At 39.8% G+C, this 22017-nt stretch overlaps 1 protein-coding gene across 3 annotated transcripts in view; it reads right to left on the reverse strand.

Annotated features, from left to right (window-relative positions):
• The window catches only part of LOC131543604 (collagen alpha-1(XXV) chain), a 471411-nt gene that overhangs the window by 200981 nt on the left and 248413 nt on the right, over positions 1–22017 (reverse strand). For all 3 annotated transcript variants that reach the window (XM_058781122.1, XM_058781121.1, XM_058781120.1), the window contains one exon: positions 1079–1105. In XM_058781122.1, the coding sequence (XP_058637105.1) occupies positions 1079–1105 (27 nt within the window). The remainder of the gene's footprint in view (positions 1–1078; positions 1106–22017) is intronic.

Genomic DNA, 22017 nt, shown 5'->3' on the forward strand with positions numbered 1-22017 from the left:
AATATCCATGCTGGAAAGCATGTGTAGTGATGATCAAAACATTTTGGCTCTGTCTTGACTGCAATGCCACAACAATGTATTTTCATTACATGTGAAGAACTTTCAACACTTGTATGCTTTTAATATTTCTGTGCTGGATCACCGCCTGTTGGGACTAATAAAGACAATTTGGTCATTTTTCATGCTTGGCATCTGTTTTATATAGGGATGCTCTGTATGCTCTGTTAAACCACTTTAGCCTGGGGCCTGCTGGGAAGACATTAATGTAGTGCACTGTGGATTTGTGAACAATGTGAGGATTTAGATATTCCAAATGAGCCTTGAGGTCAGGGTCACTTCACATGCAGTGACTGATTGCAGCGCTCCACTGAAATCCATTCTCTATGGATCCATTCCTTGTTAAATGTAATTAACAACTAAGTGAAGAAATAATTTGGTATTTGACCAGAATACTTACAGCTGAAATTAGAGAAGTAGGCATCGTGCTATGTGTCATATTCTCTATTGGTGGTAATGATATACATTGAGAATGAATCCTCTGGTATACTCACCTTTGTTTTTTATTCATGGTTAAAAAGACGTGTTAACCAGCTGAGAATATGTGATAGACTGAGTGAAGAAATTAACTGGAAAATAAGTTTGTGTCAAATCAGGTGGAGCCCCAGGCCACCTATTACATCATCACTGTTGACCAGTACCAAATTGAAGGTGTTTAACAACTGGAGCAAAGTTTCCTGAAAGTGTGCACAGGTAATCTATTTCAAACCACGAGAACACTTTCAAAAGCAACTGAAAAATGTGAATGTTTTGTTCACAATTACATACTCTTTCGTTTACATTTTCGTCATTACATCGGCCCTGACATGAAACATTCTGAAATATTTTTAATAATATACTTAATTTATATGTATCTTTATTTAAATAAAGAAACTGCCCTCTGCCCTGACATTTCAACTGTCATCTTTAAAACCATAGCAACTGATATTATGGGATATTCAATATTTATGCAGCTGTAAAAATGGGATACATGCATGGTTGCATAAATTGTTGATGTAAGAAGTGTTGAAAGGGCTCTTACCTTGTCACCCTTTGGACCAGGTGGACCCTAATTACAAAAGAGACGAACAAATTAAAATTTGCTTCATAAACTGTAGTATTATAGTATTAATATTAAAAATAGTATTCCCATACATTCTAATCAATTCATTCAAATCATATGATTCCAATGAGAAAACATCACCTAACAAGTAAATGTTTTTATATCTTAAGTAGTGGGTCATTCCATGTCAAATAAAGCAAATTTTAGAAACCTCCCTGGCTCATTTTATTTTCCCCTGAAGAAAGACAAATGCTGTACAAATGGTGACGAAAGCCAAAATATTATATAACATAGATGAATATTGACTGAGTAATCCACTATTTTGTAGAGGGGGGTTAAAATAACAATTTTCACCTAAGATTTGGAGCCAAATTACAGGGGGTAAAAATTACTTTAGAAATATGACAGCATCATGTTATTTTTACACAGAGGTTTGTAGGTATATTAGTATAATTTGTTGACTTCAGAAATCTTTGTTGCATTATTCGACAATGGTAACAGTTCAGTTCAAAAACGAGAAAAAGCACTTTTCGAGTTTTCAGTATGGTTCAGTTCAAGAGATATTGGGATCTCAGTAAGGACCCAAAAAGTTAATTGTTGAAGTTAAAAGTTAACACATTTTCAGCGGTCAAAAACAAAAATGGGTCACTTTGCATTTTAGGAAATACTTTTTTATTTTAAAAAGGAATCTCTGAAGAACAAATATTGTTGAAACATAAATGTATATTGTATCCTTCTTTCAAAACAATTGCATAGAACATACCTATATCACAAATTTTTTTTTTTTTTTTTTTTTTGCCCAATCTGTCCGCCTGTCCTTTGATGGATTTAAGTTTGCCAATACCACTCTGAAATACAGGTGCAGCATCTCTCAAGATCGGTTCCAGTTTTTCTTTAGTAGTCTGTGTAACAATAGGCAGTGATTTGAGGTTTTTGATCTCGTTCCAGCCCTCTATTTGGTAATATGTACAAGTTTAGAATTTCTTTCTGGCTCTTATATTCTACTGTCACTGGAAGCACACCATGTGGTCTTACTTTTTTACCAGCATATGTTTTGAGAAAAATGGAAGATGGGTTGAGCTTCTCTTTGCTGAAAAAGACCTTGTAATCACTCTCAGACATAACTGAAACAGCTGAACCTGTGTCCAACTCCATTTTTACCACTTGATCATTTAGTTCTGGCATGAGCCAGATGGCCTGTTTGTCTTTTTCACTCACTGCAATATCAATTGTCCTTCTCAGTCCCTTTTGCTTGGGCTCTGCAACAAACTTTTTGAATGTGCCTAGTTTTGTGACATTGTCTACATTCTACATATTTGAATATGCACTGGGAGAGGAGATGGGAAAGGTTTCCACAACGAAAACAAGGTGTCTGATTTGTTCTGCTTACGGTTGAAAGCTTATTTACATTTCCAACCTTTACATCACTTTGTAACTCAAGAGCATCTTTGCCTGCAGTTTCCATTGATATGGTGATTTCTACTGCTCGTTTAAATGTCAGATCTGGCTCAGTCAACAGTCTCTTTTGAATTCCTTCATGATGAATTCCACATACTAAACATTCGCACAGCATGTCGTTTAACATGTCCCCAAACTGGCAATGCTTCGTTAACTTCAAGTCGGCCACCAAATTGGAAATGGTCCCTCTCTCACACTTATTTTGTTTATAGAATCTGAAACGTTTATCGATCAGTAATGGTGTGGGTGATAAATGCTCTCACATCACTTGAACAATTTCTGCAAATGTCTTCTCTGCAGGTCTGTGTGGGGCAGTCAGTCTATGCAAGAGACTGTATGTTTTTCCGCCCATTGCACAAGGAGTACATTGACATGTTTATCTTCCCCTATGTCATTCGTGACAAAATAATGATGCAGTCTTTCAATTAACATATTTCAGTCCTTCGTGGAGCTGCATCAAATGCATCAACTTTGCCTATGTAAGTCATGTTTGCCACTCACAGTACTCACACAGACTGCTCTCTCGGATCGCCCGACTTTTGTCCTTTGCTTTTGTTTAATGCGAATTAAGCGCAAATTCAGGTCAAACAACAGTGGATTTTACTGCTAATGATAAATAAGTAGGACCACACTGGCCGATAACCCATTAATCAACTGATTTAAAAAATAATAATAATAATAATTTATGAATACTGAATGAAAACCAACAAACAAACAAACAAAAATAAACCTCCAAGTTTTAGTGTTGAATTAAAAAAAAAAAACACTACTGAACCATGAAAATGTAATGTACTTGTTAAATGAAATACATATGCAAATATAAATATTAATTTATTAATTATACCTTGAGCATTCATGTTAGTGTGTGTGTATATATATATATATGTGTGTGTGAATATATATACAGTATCTCACAGAAGTGAGTACACCCCTCACATTTTTGTAAATATTATATTATCTTTTCATGTGACAACACTGAAGAAATGACACTTTGCTACAATGTAAAGTAGTGAGTGTACAGCTTGTATAACAGTGTAAATTTGCTGTCCCCTCAAAATAACTCAACACACAGCCATTAATGTCTAAACCGCTGGCCACAAAAGTGAGTACACCCCTAAGTGAAAATGTCCAAATTGGGCGCAATTAGCCATTTTCTCTCCCCGGTGTCATGTGACTCGTTAGTGTTACAAGGTCTCAGGTGTGAATGGGGAGCAGGTGTGTTAAATTTGGTGTTATCGCTCTCACTTTCTCATACTGGTCACTGGAAGTTCAACATGGCATCTGGATGTTAAGCGTGTGTGGCGGCAACCAGGTGAGGAGTACAAAGACAAGTGTGTCTTGCCTACAGTCAAGCATGGTGGTGGGAGTGTCATGGTCTGGGGCTGCATGAGTGCTGCAGGCACTGGGGAGCTACAGTTCACTGAGGGAACCATGAATGCCAACATTTACTGTGACATACTGAAGCAAAGCATGATCCCCTCCCTTCGGAGACTGGGCCGCAGGGCAGTACTCCAACATTATTGCCTTGCTAAAGAAGCTGAGGGTAAAGGTGATGGACTGGCCAAGCATGTCTCCAGACCTAAATCCTATTGAGCATCTGTGGGGCATCCTCAAACGGAAGGTGGAGGAGCACAAGGTCTCTAACATCCACCAGCTCCGTGATGCCGTCATGGAGGAGTGGAAGAGGACTCCAGTGGCAACCTATGAAGTTCTGGTGAACTCCATGCCCAAGAGGGTTAAGGCAGTGCTGGAAAATAATGGTGGCCACACAAAATATTGACACTTTGGACATTTTCACATTTTGGACATTTTTACTTAGGGGTGTACTCACTTTTGTGGCCAGCGGTTTAGACATTAATGGCTGTGTGTTGAGTTATTTTGAGGGGACAGCAAATTTACCCTGTTATACAAGCTGTGAGATACTGCATATATATATATATATATATATATATATATATATATATATATTAGTGATGGGCAACGATTAAATATTTTAATCGCGATTAATCGCATGATTTTCTGCGATTAATCGCAGCATGCGCAAAATTCAATAATGAAATCAAAAGTAGTGTATTGCATAATTTTATTCTTTCAAAGTACTGCTGTATGAACAAAAGTTCGTACTAGCATTTGTTAGCTTGTCTTTCTTTTGTTTATCTATAGTTCTCCCACATGCTGCATCCAATGTAGTCTGCCGAAGCCTTCCTCCACTGTTTGTTTGTGTGGGTGATTTGCTGGCATCAACGGTGTGCATTGCATTTAAGTGATACTTCAGACTCGAAGTACTCCGATGATAAGACAATTCAGCTTTGCAGTGGTTACAAATAGCTTTAGTTCTATCAACTCCACCGTGTGGAAGAGGTTTAAAATAAAAATGTCCATTTAAGATTTTGGTACCTTTTTCCATTTTTCTGTCCGCACCAGATATTTTCTGTTTCGCGCTGTAGCTCTCTTAGGCACACAACAAATGCTTTCATTGGTTGAGACGCGTGATGACGCTCATCCCAAGCAGCCAGTAGCCTACTGATAAACAACCCACCCTCCTGTGACCCATGGTTTGTGTTGTATTCGGTTGTATTATTACAGTCTATCTATGTGTATTCAAACGCAGTGAGCAACGGACTTTCAAAATAAAAGTACGTTAACGCCGCGATAAACTAATTGTCGGCGTTAATTAATTAATGCGTTAACGCGATAAAAGCAGCGTTAACTTGCCCAGCCCTAATATATATATATATATATATATATATATACATATATATATTATTGATGTAACGGTTCACAAAATTCACAGTTCTATACGACACAGTGTTCGGTACATTTTCAATGGGGGGGGGGGGGTAATTGCTTACTTTGCAATGTTGGAAATATTTATGTTTTAAACCATGAAGGTGTACTAATGGACATCACATAAGCAACGTGAAAACTTTGCGCAAGAGTTATGCCGGTGAACGCCTTAATCTCAGTCAATTCACTATGCAGAGAGTGAAAGTAAAAACAGAATGACGGAGTAATGACAAAACTTTCAACATCTGATGCTGCATATTCTCTCAGAGATGATGAGAGACTAATCTACTTCAACATATGTTGATAACGGTTTATAGCGAATTGATTTAATTTAGTCCCTTAATATTTCTCTCGTGGCCCGTACATAGTGAAACAAATTTGAAGAAACTTATTTTGTGTTAAAAAGGTTGTTTTTGAAAGTCGGTGCTTGAAATAGGCTAAAGATTTGTATTTCATTATTTTTTATTGATGACTGCAGTGTTAATATTTTAATTATATGCCTATAATCCATTGTATAATAGACCTGTTTTAAAATACCTTTTTTGACAACATGGTAATTGAGGAGTAAATAGAGTAATCTTGTGTTATCCTCACAGCGCGGTAGGTATGCGGTAATATTGCGGGGAAAATTAATTGTAATTTTACAATTAATGTAATAGGATTAGTCCAATGAATCATTCGGTTTGTAAAGCGTACCGAACCAAAAGCCTTGTACCGAACGGTTCAATACAAATACGTGTAATATATAACCCCTAATATATATAGATATATACTGTATATATGCAGTGCATTCAAAAAGTATTCAGACCCCCTTCACTTTGTTTATGTTGCAGCCTGATACTACAATTGTTTTTTTGTTTTTTTTTCTCATTAGTCTACACTCTGTACCTCATAATGACAAAGTGAAAACAGAATTTTAGAAATGTCAGTAAATTTATTAAAAAGAAAAACCTGACATTTACATAAGTATTAAACAAAAACAACACTTGAAATTTAGCTCATGTGCCTCCCATTTCTCTTGATCATTGCTGAGATGTTTCTACACCTTGATTGGAGTCCACCTGTGGTAAGTTAAATTGATTGGACATGATTTGGAAAGGCACACACCTCTCTATAAAAGGCCTCCCAGCTGACAATGCATATCAAAACAAAAAACAAGCCATGAAGTCAAAAGAACTGCATGCAGAGCTCAGAGACAGGATTGTATCGAGGCACAGATCTGGGGAAGGCTACAAAAAAAATTCTGCTGCACTGAAGGTTCCCTAGAGCACAGTGGCTTCCATAATCCTCAAATGGAAGAAGTTTGGCACAACCAGGACTCTTCCAAGAGCTGGTCACCCAGCCAAACTGAGCAATTGATGGAAAAGGGCCTTGTCTAGACTGGTGACCAATAACCTGATGGTCACTCTAGTTGAGCTCCATGATCATATATGCAGATGGGAGAAACCTACAGAAGGACAAACATCACTGCAGCACTCCTCCGATCTGAGCTTCTGGGCTTTAAGGCGGTGTGGCCAAACTCAATCCTCTCCTCAGTGAAGATGCATGAAAACACACTTGGAATTCGCAAAACAGCACCTAAAGGACCCTCAGACTCTGAGAAACAAGATTATCTGGTCTGATGAACTAAGCATCATGTCTGAAGGAAACCAGCTCTGCTCATCACCTGAGGAGTACCATCTCAAAAGTAAAGTGTGCTGGTGGCAGCCTCATGCTGTGGGGGTGTTTTTCAACAGCAGGGACTGGGAGACTGGTCAGGGTTGAGGGAAAGCTGAATGGAGCAAAGTACAGAGATATCCTCAATGAAAGGACCTCAGACTGTGCTGAAGGTTCACCTTCCAACATGACAATGAACCTAAGCCCAAAGCCAAGGCAATATAGGAGTGGCTTCGGGACAACTCTGTGAATGTCCTAGAGTGGCCCAGCCAGGGCCCTGACTTGAACCCTATTGAACATCTCTGGAGAGACCTGAAAATGGCTGTCCACCAACGGTCCCCATCTAACCTGACCAAGCTTGAGAGGATTTGCAAAGAACAATGGCAGAAAGTCCCCCAATCCAGGTGTGCAAAGCTTGTTGTGTCATGCCCAAAAAGACTAGAGGTTGTTATTGCTGCCAAAGGTGCTTCAACTAAGTACTGAGTAAAGGGTCTGAATACTTATGTAAATGTGATTTCAGTTTTTTCTTTCAAATGGTGTTGAAATTCTGCTGCAAAGCGATGACCTCTCATATCATTATATCTAGGTCTTTTGTAAACTCCATATAGCTAAAACTGTAAATTCTACTCCTTGTTACAAGTATGGCAGAACCATCACTTCTACCACAAAATACTGCTTTGTAAGTAATCTTCCTGATTTATCTAAATTCCTCAGCATATCCAATAGCTCAGAAAAACTTGATGATGTAACAGAAACTATGGACTCTCTCATTTCTAGCATCTTGGATATGGTTGCTACTTTACACATAAGGCAGATTAAGGAAAACAGTCCGACACCGTGGTATAATGAGCACACTCATGCCCTAAAGAGAGCAGCCCGGAAAGTGGAGCACACCTGGAGGTAAACAAAACTGGAGGTATTTTGTATTGCATGGCGGGAAAGTGCCCTATCCTACAGAAAAACTGCTAGATCTGATTACTTTTTGTCTCTTTTAGAAGAAAACAAACATAAGCCGAGGGAGCCAGGGTGGAGCCGACGGAGTTGAAGACCACGGCGGAAAAGACAGAGCAGAAGACCACCATGGCAGAGCAGACAGATCAGAAGACCACCAGAGCAGAACAGAAGACCACCACGGTGGAGCAGGCGGAGACAAAGACCACCACAGCCAGATAGAGATTATCAAAGAAGCTGAAACAGAGAGAGAAAATCTACGGCCCCAAGGGTCAGAACAGGAAATACAGTGAGCTTATCAACAGTCTCCTTGGGCATGACTAACAGGGTTGCAAGTTCAGTGGTCTCCTTGAGAGTGGCTGGACAGACAGACCGTTCATTACCAGACCCATTACTAGAAACAGGACAAACAAACTGCTCACACTCAGGCTCATTGGCTAGAACTGGACAGACCGATCATTAAGAATCAGATTCAACTGCAGAATTTAAACCAACAGACAGTTCACAATTTGATGCAGTGACTGAAACAGGACTGGTAGACTTCTCATAACTGACATCAGTAACTGAAACCGGACAGGTGATCAATTCAAAATCAAAAGCATTGATTGATACTGGATTGGCAGACAGTTCAGTGATTGAAGCTGGACAGACAGACGATTCACACTCAGACCCATTAATAGAAACTGGACAGACAGATGATTCAACATCAGACTCGCAGCTCCATTGACAGTGAATGCAGTGAACTCTCTTTTTGAGAGAGATCATTGCTCTGATCGATTGCTTCAGTCTGTTGTGCTGCTGAGAGGTTTGTGATTGTAGCTCCGTGCACCTTCGCTTTTTATTGAATCTCCACCTTACTTTCACTCCCTTTTGTCTAAAGCGATAATATATAACTTAATTCCCACCATATTTCTGGTGTTATCTTTCAAACTAATCGAACTAATTTGATCGTTCGCTTTTAAAACCACGAGTGCAGCTCGTTAGCCAGTTAGCTTGTCACTCGCGGTTCCATTCGCGTTTCTATTCGCGCCTATTATTGTTTTTTTTTTTTTTTTCAAACAACAGTGGTAAGTGGTAAGTTAAGTTGGTATCATTCATCAATCAAGGTGAGTAATGGCTTCTTCTCCTGCTATTGTTGTTTGCACTGTTTGCCACATGTACAGTTTATCTGTCTCTGTCAGCAGCGAGGGATTCACATGTGATAAATGCAGGGAAATAGTTAGGCTGACAGAGAAGGTTTTAGAACTAGAGACACGCATCCAAACTTTAGTTGAGGATAGTAAGAATGTGAGGGCTGTAGATACTGCTTTGGATGCGACTAGCTCAGGGAGTCCTGTACATTGTTCGGTTTCGGTTGAGCCCGTGCAGCAGGGCAACTGGGTGACTTCCGTTCCCGATCAAAACATCAAACAGGTTCTCCCCACTCTGTGACGCACCCACTGAGAAACCTGATGAAAGTGCTCTAGTTATTGGGGATTCTATTGTACGGAACGTGAAAATAGAGACACCAGCTACCATAGTCCATTGTTTACCAGGAGCCAGAGCGCCTGACATCTTGGCAAATTTAAAAGTTCTGACTAATGCTAAACGTAAATTCAGTAAGATTGTTGTCCACGTCAGCGCTAATGATGTTCGACTTCGCCAGTCGGAGATCACTAAAGCAGTTCAAAATCAGATTCATTAGTTGTGACTAGATGGACAGACAGTTCACAATCAGCCTCCATGGCTGGTTCAGACCAGAACAAGCATTCTAGAGTCTCAGCGGTGGTGTACGCGGACTAGATACACCATAAAGCGACTCCCATTAAAGGAAGCGCTGCAGACAGGGGAATCAATTCAAGGACAGGAGGGTTACAGTGAGCTGGTTTGGGGGTGATGGTGACTCTGGACGATCAGCCGTGACGTGACGAGACACTGTATGATTAGCCGTGACATGACGAGACTCTGGAAGATCAGCTGAGACGTGAGCAGGCTCTGGCTTGGCAGGCCTGACGTGAGCAGGCTCTGGCTTGGCAGGCCTGACGTGAGCAGGCTCTGGCTTGGCAGGCCTGACGTGAGCAGGCTCTGGCTTGGCAGGCCTGGCGTGAGCAGGCTCTGGCTTGGCAGGCCTGACGTGAGCAGGCTCTGGCTTGGCAGGCCTGACGTGAGCAGGCTCTGGCTTGGCAGGCCTGACGTGAGCAGGCTCTGGCTTGGCAGGCCTGACGTGAGCAGGCTCTGGCTTGGCAGGCCTGACGTGAGCAGGCTCTGGCTTGGCAGGCCTGGACGTGAGCAGGCTCTGGCTTGGCAGGCCTGACGTGAGCAGGCTCTGGCTTGGCAGGCCTGACGTGAGCAGGCTCTGGCTTGGCAGGCCTGACGTGAGCAGGCTCTGGAACGGCGGCCATTTTGTGAACGGTCTCTGAGTTAGTAACAAACTTATCAAAAGTCTCTGGAAGGACAGATACTGCAGGAGGGCCGTGTTCCTCCCCCATGACACCCACAGTAAATGCAGAGCCACTTAGAATCAAGGCATAGTCCATAAAGTCTCTCAAAGAGCAATTCAAACTAGGAAACTTGGAAAACAAGGAACTCACGGGAAACTAGGAAAACATACAAACATTCAATCACTAGCAAAGTCAGAGAGTGTGTGTGCCATTTTTAAAGTCCTTCTAATGTGAGACAGCTGTGAACTGATGATGAGATCTGATGAGACAGGTGACTGCAATTTATGATGTGTCCAGGCAGAGGATTATGGGAAATGGAGTCCGGGGGTGAGTGGAAAAGGGTACAGGATGGGGTTCCCTCTAGCGGAGCAGAGTAGAGGCAGCGCAGAAGCAGGGCATATGCAGACCGTGAACCGCGGCTTGTGTACTGCAAATACAGATGAGTATCGTTCATTCGGTCACGCTTTTCAGGTGTTCTCCGACAGCTGTCTGTCATGTGCTTTTTGATATGGGCAGCATGCTGTGATGCGGCCGTGTTCCCCTCTGTCACGTGTATATAACATGCTGTACATATAGTTTACATGATAAAAAGTAATCTTAAAGTTAATAAATGCCTCTAGTTTTAATAATTTAAACAGGCCTTTGAAGTTTGGGCAATAACTCCTGGCAGTGATGTGTTTTCGTGTAGTTGATTCTGTGCTGAATCTAATATTTGATGTTTTTTTTAATGTAGATTTAAGTAGAAAATGAGAATCGCTAAAATTATTGAATATATTTTGAGACAAAGGTCTTCTTAATGATTACCAGTTTGGTTTAAGATAATTAAAGCAACAGTTTTTCAACAACTAGAAGAATATGTAAAAGTTTGGTATTTGGGGTAAAAAGCGCCCCTGCTGTTGGGGCGAAAGGCACAATAATTAACATGATAATTAATAGATGGCTGACTTTTCCAATTGTTGAGATGACATGGTTCATATGGTATCATATAGCCTATTATGTTGGGTGTCCACCTTAGAGATAATCACCATGTTTATAATGAAACCATCATATTTAAAAACATGATATTAATCATATCATATAATAAAATAAAATTTGTTGTTACTACTGTAAATCTATATTAACTTATTATGGGATCTCCTTCAATGCTTTCAGAATCTTTACTTTTTATTTTGTTTCTTTATTTTAAAATATATTTTTATATTAACATTTTAATGACAGTATATTTATTGAACATTATTTATCAAAATAAGCACAAAATAGCCTGGTAAAAACTTTGCTAAAGTGACTGATTTGAACAAGTATTTACTTAGACATTATTATAAAACAATTTTTTTAGTTAAAGTATTTATCAATACAGTGTGCCTTTTACCCCGTGATTGTGAAACTCGAAACACCTCACATGATTTTACGGTTAAATGTGTAATTTTTCATGTTAATCAGGTAAATTTTGATCAAGAAAAATGCGCTGTGGCTTTAGTTCAGCGGCGCAGCAAAAATAGACTCGGCGCCGAAACTATCACGGCGCTGCCGCTTCTGCTCTGCTAATGCTACGCGCTGCCGCGCCGCCTCTGCGTGCGATGTGAATGCTCTAATCTGTTAACATGGGCGCCGAAAAAAATACTCGCTGCTTACGCGTGCAGTGTGAAACCGGCGTTAGACCCTATTCCATCTAAGCTCCTAAAAGAGGTGCTTTCAGAAGTCATAGATCCTCTTCTGACTATTATTAATTTGCCATTGTCATTAGGATATGTCCCCAAAACCTTCAAACTGGCTGTTATTAAGCCTCTCATTAAAAATGACCTGCTCTTATCATCTGATCGTGGTTGTATCTCTCTGTTAGGGCTACTGAATCTTAGCACTGAGTTCGACACTATCAACCACAACGTTCTTTTGAATAGACTAGAAAACTTTGCTGGCATTAGTGGAAGTGCATTAGCATGGTTAAAATCATACTTATCTGACCGCCATCAATTCGTAACAGTAAATGAAGAGGTATCATATCGATCACAAGTGCAGTATGGAGTACCTCAAGGATCAGTACTAGGGCTGTTACTTTTCACACTTTACATGTTAGCCTTAGGAAATATCATCAGGAAACACGGTGTTAGCTTTCACTGTTATGCTGATGATACTAAGCTCTATATTTCTTCATGGCCCGGCAAAACATACCAATTTGAAAAACTAACAGAATGCATAGTTGATATAAAAAACTGGATGACGAGTAATTTCTTACTGCTAACTTCTGAAAAAAAAACAGAGGTGTTAACCTGGCTCACACATAAAACAATAACACATTTCTAATATTCAAATCCGTTAAAGGATTATTATGCTGCATTAATTAGGTCAACCAGAACCGGGAACACTTCCCATAACACCCGATGTACTTGTTACATCGTTAGAAGAATGGCATCTACGCTAATATTAGTCTGTTTCTTTCTTATTCCGAGGTCACCGTAGCCACCAGATCCAGTCTATTCCAGATCAGATGGTCACTGCAGTCACCCGGATCCAGTCCGTGTCCAGCCCAGATGGTGGATCAGGACCTAGAGATGACCTCTACAGCACTGAATGTCAGTGGAGATCAGGACAACTAGATAAGCCCCAAAGACAGATACCCAGTGAAGTCCTTGTCTCCTAGACAGCCATCGGGACAAGACCACAGGAACCAGATGAGTCCTCTGCACAATCTGACTTTGCTGCTGGTTTGTCTGGCCACAGGAGAACTGGCCCCCTGACTGAGCCTGGTTTCTCCCAATGTTTTTTTTCTTCATTCTGTGACCGATGGAGTTTTGGTTAATTGCAGCTGTCGCCTCTGGCTTGCTTAGTTGAGGACACTTAATTTCCAACGATATCATCGACTTGATATCATCGACACAGATACTATTTAAACTGAACTGAGCTGGATGATGACATCACTGAATTCAATGATGAACTGCCTTTAACTGAAAATTGAGTGTTTACTATTGTGCTTTTACAATTATGGACACACTATTTTCCTATTTAATACTGTAAAGCTGCTTTAACACAATCTGTATTGTTAAAAGCACTATATAAATAAAGGTGACTTGACTTGAAACAAAGGTGACAATAAATTTACAGACATTTCTAAAATTCTGTTTTGACTTTGTCATTATGAGGTACGGTGTGTACATTAATGAGAAAAAAAAATGAATTTAAACAATTGTAGTATCAGGCTGCAACATAACAAAATTGAAGTGAAGAGGGTCTTAATACTTTCTGAATGCACTGTGTGTGTATGGGTATGTGTATATACAGTGAGGAAAATAAGTATTTGAACACCCTGCTATTTTGCAAGTTCTCCCACTTAGAAATCATGGAGGGGTCTGAAATTGTCATCGTAGGTGCATGTCCACTGTGAGAGACATAATCTAAAAAAAAAAATCCAGAAATCACAATGTATGGTTTTTTAACTATTTATTTGTATGATACAGCTGCAAATAAGTATTTGAACACCTGTCTATCAGCTAGAATTCTGACCCTCAAAGACCTGTTAGTCTGCCTTTTAAAATGTCCACCTCCACTCCATTTATTATCCTAAATTAGATGCACCTGTTTGAGGTCGTTAGCTGCATAAAGACACCTGTCCACCCCATACAATCAGTAAGAATCCAACTACTAACATGGCCAAGACCAAAGAGCTGTCCAAAGACACTAGAGACAAAATTGTACACCTCCACAAGGCTGGAAAGGGCTACGGGAAATTGCCAAGCAGCTTGGTGAAAAAGGTCCACTGTTGGAGCAATCATTAGAAAATGGAAGAAGCTAAACATGACTGTCAATCTCCCTCGGACTGGGGCTCCATGCAAGATCTCACCTCGTGGGGTCTCAATGATCCTAAGAAAGGTAAGAAATCAGCCCAGAACTACACGGGAGGAGCTGGTCAATGACCTGAAAAGAGCTGGGACCACCGTTTCCAAGGTTACTGTTGGTAATACACTAAGGCGTCATGGTTTGAAATCATGCATGGCACGGAAGGTTCCCCTGCTTAAACCAGCACATGTCCAGGCCCAACTTAAGTTTGCCAATGACCATTTGGATGATCCAGAGGAGTCATGGGAGAAAGTCATGTGGTCAGATGAGACCAAAATAGAACTTTTCGGTCATAATTCCACTAAACGTGTTTGGAGGAAGAAGAATGATGAGTACCATCCCAAGAACACCATCCCTACTGTGAAGCATGGGGTGGTAGCATCATGCTTTGGGGTGTTTTTCTGCACATGGGACAGGGCGACTGCACTGTATTAAGGAGAGGATGACCGGGGCCATGTATTGCGAGATTTTGGGGAACAACCTCCTTCCCTCAGTTAGAGCATTGAAGATGTGTCGAGGCTGGGTCTTCCAACATGACAATGACCCGAAGCACACAGCCAGGATAACCAAGGAGTGGCTCTGTAAGAAGCATATCAAGGTTCTGGCGTGGCCTAGCCAGTCTCCAGACCTAAACCCAATAGAGAATCTTTGGAGGAGCTCAAACTCCGTGTTTCTCAGTGACAGGCCAGAAACCTGACTGATCTAGAGAAGATCTGTGTGGAGGTGGGCCAAAATCCCTCCTGCAGTGTGTGCAAACCTGGTGAAAAACTACAGGAAACGTTTGACCTCTGTAATTGCAAACAAAGGCTACTGTACCAAATATTAACATTGATTTTCTCAGGTGTTCAAATACTTATTTGCAGCTGTATCATACAAATAAATAGTTAAAAATCATACATTGTGATTTCTGGATTTTTTTTTAGATTATGTCTCTCACAGTGGACATGCACCTACGATGACAATTTCAGACCCTCCATGCTTTCTAAGTGGGAGAACTTGCAAAATAGCAGGGTGTTCAAATACTTATTTTCCTCACTGTATATATATATATATATATATATATATATACACACACATACAAAGGGCCTAAAACTAACTTTTTGTCACGCCTGCCAATGGCCGGTGACGTGATAAAATTTACCGGCCAAAATATTTTATTACCGGCCATGAAACTCTTTTTGCAAAAACAGGCAGTCATTACTACTACAATGACTAAACATATTTACAATGTTTTTAATTTGTCTTTTACTTTACTTACAAGAAAAAAACAACAAACAGATTTATCTTTTTTTTTTGTCCCTAAAAAAATGTTGAGATTCTTGTCCTTTACATGTTTTCGGCAAACGGAGCAGGCCATCGTGTTACGCATGTTTTACACATACTCAGTTTGCAGTGCGTATGTGGTGTGTATTTGTTCCACACCCATGTTAACACATTAGAGCAGGACTATTTAGTTAGCTTCATTTGAGGGTCGGATTATCAAACTGAAAATTTGAAGGGGGCTGTCCCGATCTCTTTCTGGGGGGACCTATAAATTAGAAGTTAAATTGAAATCTAAAATTTATGAAAGGTTAACATTAATACTTTCTGTCATTCTTTAATACATAATATTTTCAATACATTCTGTCATTTTTTTTTAAATAAATTATGTTAATTTAAAATGTATAAATATTACTGTCTTAATTGTTTAAATTTTTAGAAGGCATATTAACTTCTTTCTCATTTACAACTTGTTTGTAAACATGACAATGTGTTTGCCGCGTAAAAAGTTGATATTTGCATTGATCAAGAAAGGCTTATTGGAAATGCAAATTCATTCTCTGCCATAAGGTGGCGCTTTAGGAGCGCTGAAATATTGTGGTTTCCCTGGAAACGCTGTACACAAAGCAGCTCCGCGCTCATAAACGCTGCTTTATCAGGAATTATAGTTTAGATGAAATTAAAATGCCAACGACACATTTCTGAGGACAGTCGGTTCCCTTCAGATACATTCACATAAAGACATCCGCGCCGCGTTTTGACTTGAAACGTGCAGCACTCATATTTATTCAGTGACATCATTGCCTTTTGAAGTTTAATCCTGCCGTATTGCGCGAATCTTGTCTTCCCGTCCCCAACTGTAAATTATAATTAAGACATTTCTTATACCATTTAACGTATTTAAAACTTTTTCTGGCCTTAAGTTTGATACAACTCACTTTAAGAGTTTATAAGGACCCGCGGGAGATCTGTATTTAAGGTAGCCCGTTGGGCAGGCGGTGATACATTTTGGTAGCCCGACTGGAAAACACAATAGCCCGGGACGTCGGGCTAGCGATTTTGCGAGCCCTGATACAGATTGTGTCAAAGCACTTAACAGTATCAAATTGGAGAATAGAGTGTCAGTAATATATAATGATAAGATTAAACACTCAATTTTCAGTTAAAGGCATTTCATTATTGAATTCAGAGATGTCATTGTCTAGCTCAGTTTAGTTTAAATAGTATCTGTGCAATCAAATCGACGATAGACGCTAAAAATTAAGTGTCCCCGACTGAGCAAGCCAGAGGCAACAGCGGCAAGGAACCAAAACTCCCTCTGTAACAGAATGGAGAAAAAAACCTTGGGAGAAACCAGGCTCAGTTGGGGGGCCAGTTCTCCTCTGGCCAGACGAAACCCGCAGTTCAATTCCAACCGCAGCCATGTCAGATTGTGTAAAGGGCTTATCTGATTCCCGTGGTCTTGTCTTGATGTAGCATTTTAATTTATAATTGAATGTATTAGTTATATTTGTGTTTTATTCATTATTTGAAGTTTTTCATTTATATGATTTATTCATTTGCTATAATTGTAATGTATAGTTTAATGCATTTATTGTTTTTCGGTCTATTTTTATAATATATATTTGTTTGTTTATTATAATTTAAATTTATAGTTTAATTCATTTAATATATTTCTGTTGTGTATATATATATCATACTATTTATTATTTTAGAATGTATTTATTCATTTTTCATATTTGTATATTATTATGTTTTAATTAAACATGTAAATGTATAAATGTATTATAACAACATAAAGACAGTATATTTTAAATATGTTTTCAATGGCATTAATTACAGCCATTCAACATTACAGTATAATTGAAAGCCATTATTTTTAACATTTAATAGGCTCTGAACTATTAAGTGCTTTTAAAACACTCTTCAAATAAACTATACAGATTAATCTTTATTAATCAGTGACTAGAGCAGTCGAGTGATTTCTCTTTCTCTTTTGTTCTTTGAGTTACATCACTGACAGACTTCAGCAGGTTTTACTTTAAAAGCAGTGCTGTCTCTTTAAAACCTGATGCACATGACGTGGATCTGACACATATCCAGTGTTGGGCAGTAGCGTCGCAACTAGGGATGTCACGGTACCAAAATTTTTGTATTCGGTACCGATACCAGTGAAAATTCACGGTTCTCGGTACCAATTTCGGTACCAAAGCAAAACACAAAAACATGCTAATTAAAAAACACAATTTTTTTAAATTAATAAAGTCAAACAAAAATAAAATGTATAAAAATCAATGCCATTCTTTATACTTATTTAAAATTGTGTTTCAAGTTTTTCCGCAAGTAATAAAAGTATGAAAAACAGTAAACAAATTTCACCCAAATTTAATTTGTCTTTTAATTAATGAAATTTAAACTTTTTTTTTTTTTGGTAAATAAAGGGGATTTAGGATACTATTAAAATTAAAACTAAAACATGGAAGAAATATTGAGTGATTATTTCTTAAAAAATAAAGTAGTAGCAGTAGCCTATCACAAACATTCTACTAAATAATAGTAGCCTAATGGTACAAAGTCTTTAGTTAAACCGGACTTTTATTTTGACGGGTTGCCGTGAATACATTTAAATTGACGCTGGTTTTACTCAATGAAACGGTAAAATACTCGTGAGGTGACTCTCAGAGCAGTTCTGGAGATGTTGTTTATGTATTTATTTCCTCACTGAGACGGCAGATGCTGAAATCACTGCGAGTGTCACTGGCGCTTCAGTGTATAGTAAACAAAACCGCGGGTCTCTGCCGTTCATTCATTCACACAGAGACTCGCAGAACATACAGGATTCACATTTGAATCGACTTTTGCGGCTTAATATTTGCAGATACTGGTCCATATCGCGATTTGATTTTTATATATTTATATATATTTTTTTATATTTTATCTAAGTGTAATGACCTACTTTGACAAATTCCGTGACATTCCGCGTTAAACTGTAAATTCCGTTTTTATAACTGGATACCGAGATTCCGTCCGCGTTTTCTGCATCGCGGAAATCATACGCCAAGAACCGGGTCCGGTACTTCAAAAAACCTGGTACCGTGACGTTTTCATTTCTTTAGTACCGACTTGGTACCGAAGTACCGGGTCTTTTGACAACACTAGTCGCAACCATAGACTGTAAAAAAGATGGACGACACGTCTCTGCTCTTCTCAACAAGGCTGAGCCATAGATGGCCCTCTTGGACGCCAAGTGTGGCCTTCCCAAGGGACTGCGCTGTGACTTCCATCGCCCGTAGGGCACAGTCAGTTACCGAGTGCAGTTCCTGCATCAACCTCAGGTTGGTACTACCCTCGTGCATTTTAATGCCTTGGCTGGTGTACTCGCAAGATAGCCATGGCATGCAGGGCAGAGGCAGCTTGGCCCGCAGCACTGTAAGCTTTGGCCACGAGCGGCCATCAGCCTACAGGCTTTGGACGGGAGATGAAATGATTCCTCCAAGTGGCGGCGTTTTGCTGGCACAAGTGCACTGCAAACGCACTCTCCACCTGGGAAATGTCAACGTACCCCCTAGCTGCCCCGCCATCGAGGGTAGCGAGGATGGGGGAGGCAGACGAGCCGCTTCTGGCCGTAAAAAGGGGCCATCCACGAATTCGTCAGCTCCTCATGCCCTTCCGGGAAGAAAGGAACAGGGGCAGGGCGTGGTCGCGAGCCACAGCCCGTGCCGAGGAACCAATCATCTCACCCGGGAAAGCACGGCCGTCAACTCTGGGTCCGATTCGGCGGCGGCCGCAACTCCCAAGGGAGTGACCCTATGTCGTCACGACATAACTCGTAGTGACCGACAGATAGGGAACTAATGTTAACTACTGAACCTTATTGTGAAGTGTTACCATTTAGGCTATATAAACGTATCTGTATACAATAAAGCCACAATACCAACTACTGAAAGGAGTTTTCCGGCCGACAGCAAAAATTTATTTTGCCTATGTCACAATATGAGGTAAATCCGGCCCTGTATTTGATACTGATTATGTTGCCAAATTGGTTTGGAACAGTTGTTGAATAAACAATTAAACTGAACATGCCTGTCTATCTGCTTGACTGACAGTTTTATTGATCACTGAGAGAGCATTGACTTGGTATGATGTTGGTTCAATAGAAAAAATATTTTTTTTTAAAAATAGCTTAGATGTAGTAAACTACTTTTGCCAAGTTGCTGTAGCTTAGCTTGCTACATTTCCCAGGGCTGTAGCTTTAGTGTAGTGAAGCTTCATTTAATGAAGAGTAGCTGTTAGCTTAGCTCACTACATTTTCCAAGTAGCTTGCCCAACACTGCACATATCTTCTCCAAACTCTTTACGGTCATTTAAGACTTTATAACTCATTTAAGACTACGTTTACGAGGTAACTCGCCAAAACCGCATATTTTGACATAATTGTGTGTTTTTGTCCGTTGAAGCGCTACTTGTGCGCTGTATAAAGCGGCTCGGTGTATGTGTACAGCCGAACGAGCAACCTTTCAAACTTCACTGCACCGTTTAGGCACTGCGGTCAAGCCAGCTGCGCTTTGAAAATACACTCTCAAGCCAACCGCACTTTTTTTTTTAGTTTGCACGTCTAATCGTGCACTTACTGAGCGCGGTCTAAATGCATGTAAAGAAGCTGTCATACTGGCGTTTCCTTTATACTTTTAACTTAATTTTTTTTTTGTTTTAATGTTTGTAAATAAACATTTTTATTGTAAATTAATTATTATAAATCATTTATTAATGTTTAATATTAATGATTTTTATTCATTTTTTATTTTAATGTGTGTGTGTGTGTGTGTGTGTGTATAAATATATATGAATGGGGTGAATTTGCTTTTAGTTTTCTCCAAACCTATACAGTAAAATGACTTGTGACAGTGGTAGTCAGAGTCACTCTGAAACTGTAATTGAGTAGCTTTTTTGTGTACTTATACTTTTTAAAGTTATTTTTAAAATCTGTGATTTTACTTTTACTTAAGCATATTTTCTTTAAAGTACTGTACTTCGCTACATTTTAAAACACATTAATTACTGAGTGTAAAAAAAAATCATAATAATCACACCCTCGAAACTACTGCAGTAGCTAACTGATGGACAGGAGCACAAACTGGCGCTAAAATCACAAGAAAGATGGAGATGGACAAGACAGACGTTAGTGGTGCAGACCCAGCAGAAAATGAAGCCCTGTCGTATTCTACTGAAGTTGAATACGAATCGAAGGAAATGAAGCAGGCCCGGTTCTACGGGGGTGCTTGAGGGTGCTAAAAAGTGTTCCTTTATAGGTTAGCTCAATGAGCTAACCTATAAAGGAACACTTTTTATGAGTGTTTGGCTATACGGAAATAATCCAAGTGCAACAATGGAGTTTGATGTTTGGGGTGATTTTGCTTTTAGTTTTCTCCAAAGCTATACCATAAAATGACTTGACAATGAATACAGTGATAGTCAGGGTCACTCTGAATACATATCAATTGAAAGAATGAGCTAACCCAGTGGTTCTCAACCTTATTTGGGCCAGCGCCCCCCTACCCATTATCCAGGTCCCTCATAATAACAGCATAATAACAGCGTATCTAAAAGTATGAGACAACAAACAAACAAACATACCATTAAGAGCCATGCTTGCACAGGTTCTGCGGATCCTCTTCACTAATATCCTCTGCGTCTCAATCGGGCTCAAATTGATAAGCAATATAGACAACGCCTTTGTTTACAATACAACCGGAGCACATGCCACTGAGCTGAGGGGCGGGACATTTAGACGCATGCTCGGCGGTTTAGTGAATCACAACACACTGAGCCAGCTAACCAATCAGAGCCCATCACGTATTTCTGAGGGAGGGGCTTCATAAAAACAGGAAATAATCGAGGCGTTTGTCAGAGAAGGGACAGAGCGGTGTGGAATAAAGGTAAATTATATGAAAAATAATGCGTGTTTAAAAAAACGAAGCATGAACACATGTTAGACTGCACCCCATAAACACAATCAAGCCTAGAAAACAGTAAACCACCCCTTTAACACAGTCTGCTGCTGCATCAAGAAATGTAACTTGAATCTCTGTTACTCCTGTTAGGAGAAAGCTAGCATTTTATGCAGTGATAACACCAGATTCTCAGGACCAGAGCCCATCTCATATAGTCAAAAAGACAGTGGAAATGTGTGCTGTGCTCAAATTAGTCCACATTTCAACTTGTTTCTTGGGAAAAATGAATGTTGAGTTTTCAGTCCCAAAGACCAAAGGGACCATCCAAATGTTCATCAGTGACGGATGCAAAAGCACACGTCTGTCATGGTATGGGGGTGCAGCAGTGCAAACAGCATGGGTGACTGGCTTATGTGTTAAGGTGCCATTGACATGGAGGCATTTACTGGGATTGTACAGAGATATATAGTGCCATCACGTCTTTCATGGGAAGTCCATGGTTATTAGATCAAGACAATGCCAGGTCTCATTCTGCATGTGCTACAACAACATGGTTTCATAGACACATGTGCATGTGACTGACTGGCCAGCAGATCTGTCTCCT

Source organism: Onychostoma macrolepis, chromosome 07 (assembly GCF_012432095.1).
Source record: "Onychostoma macrolepis isolate SWU-2019 chromosome 07, ASM1243209v1, whole genome shotgun sequence".
NCBI classification, from domain to species: Eukaryota; Metazoa; Chordata; class Actinopteri; order Cypriniformes; family Cyprinidae; genus Onychostoma; species Onychostoma macrolepis.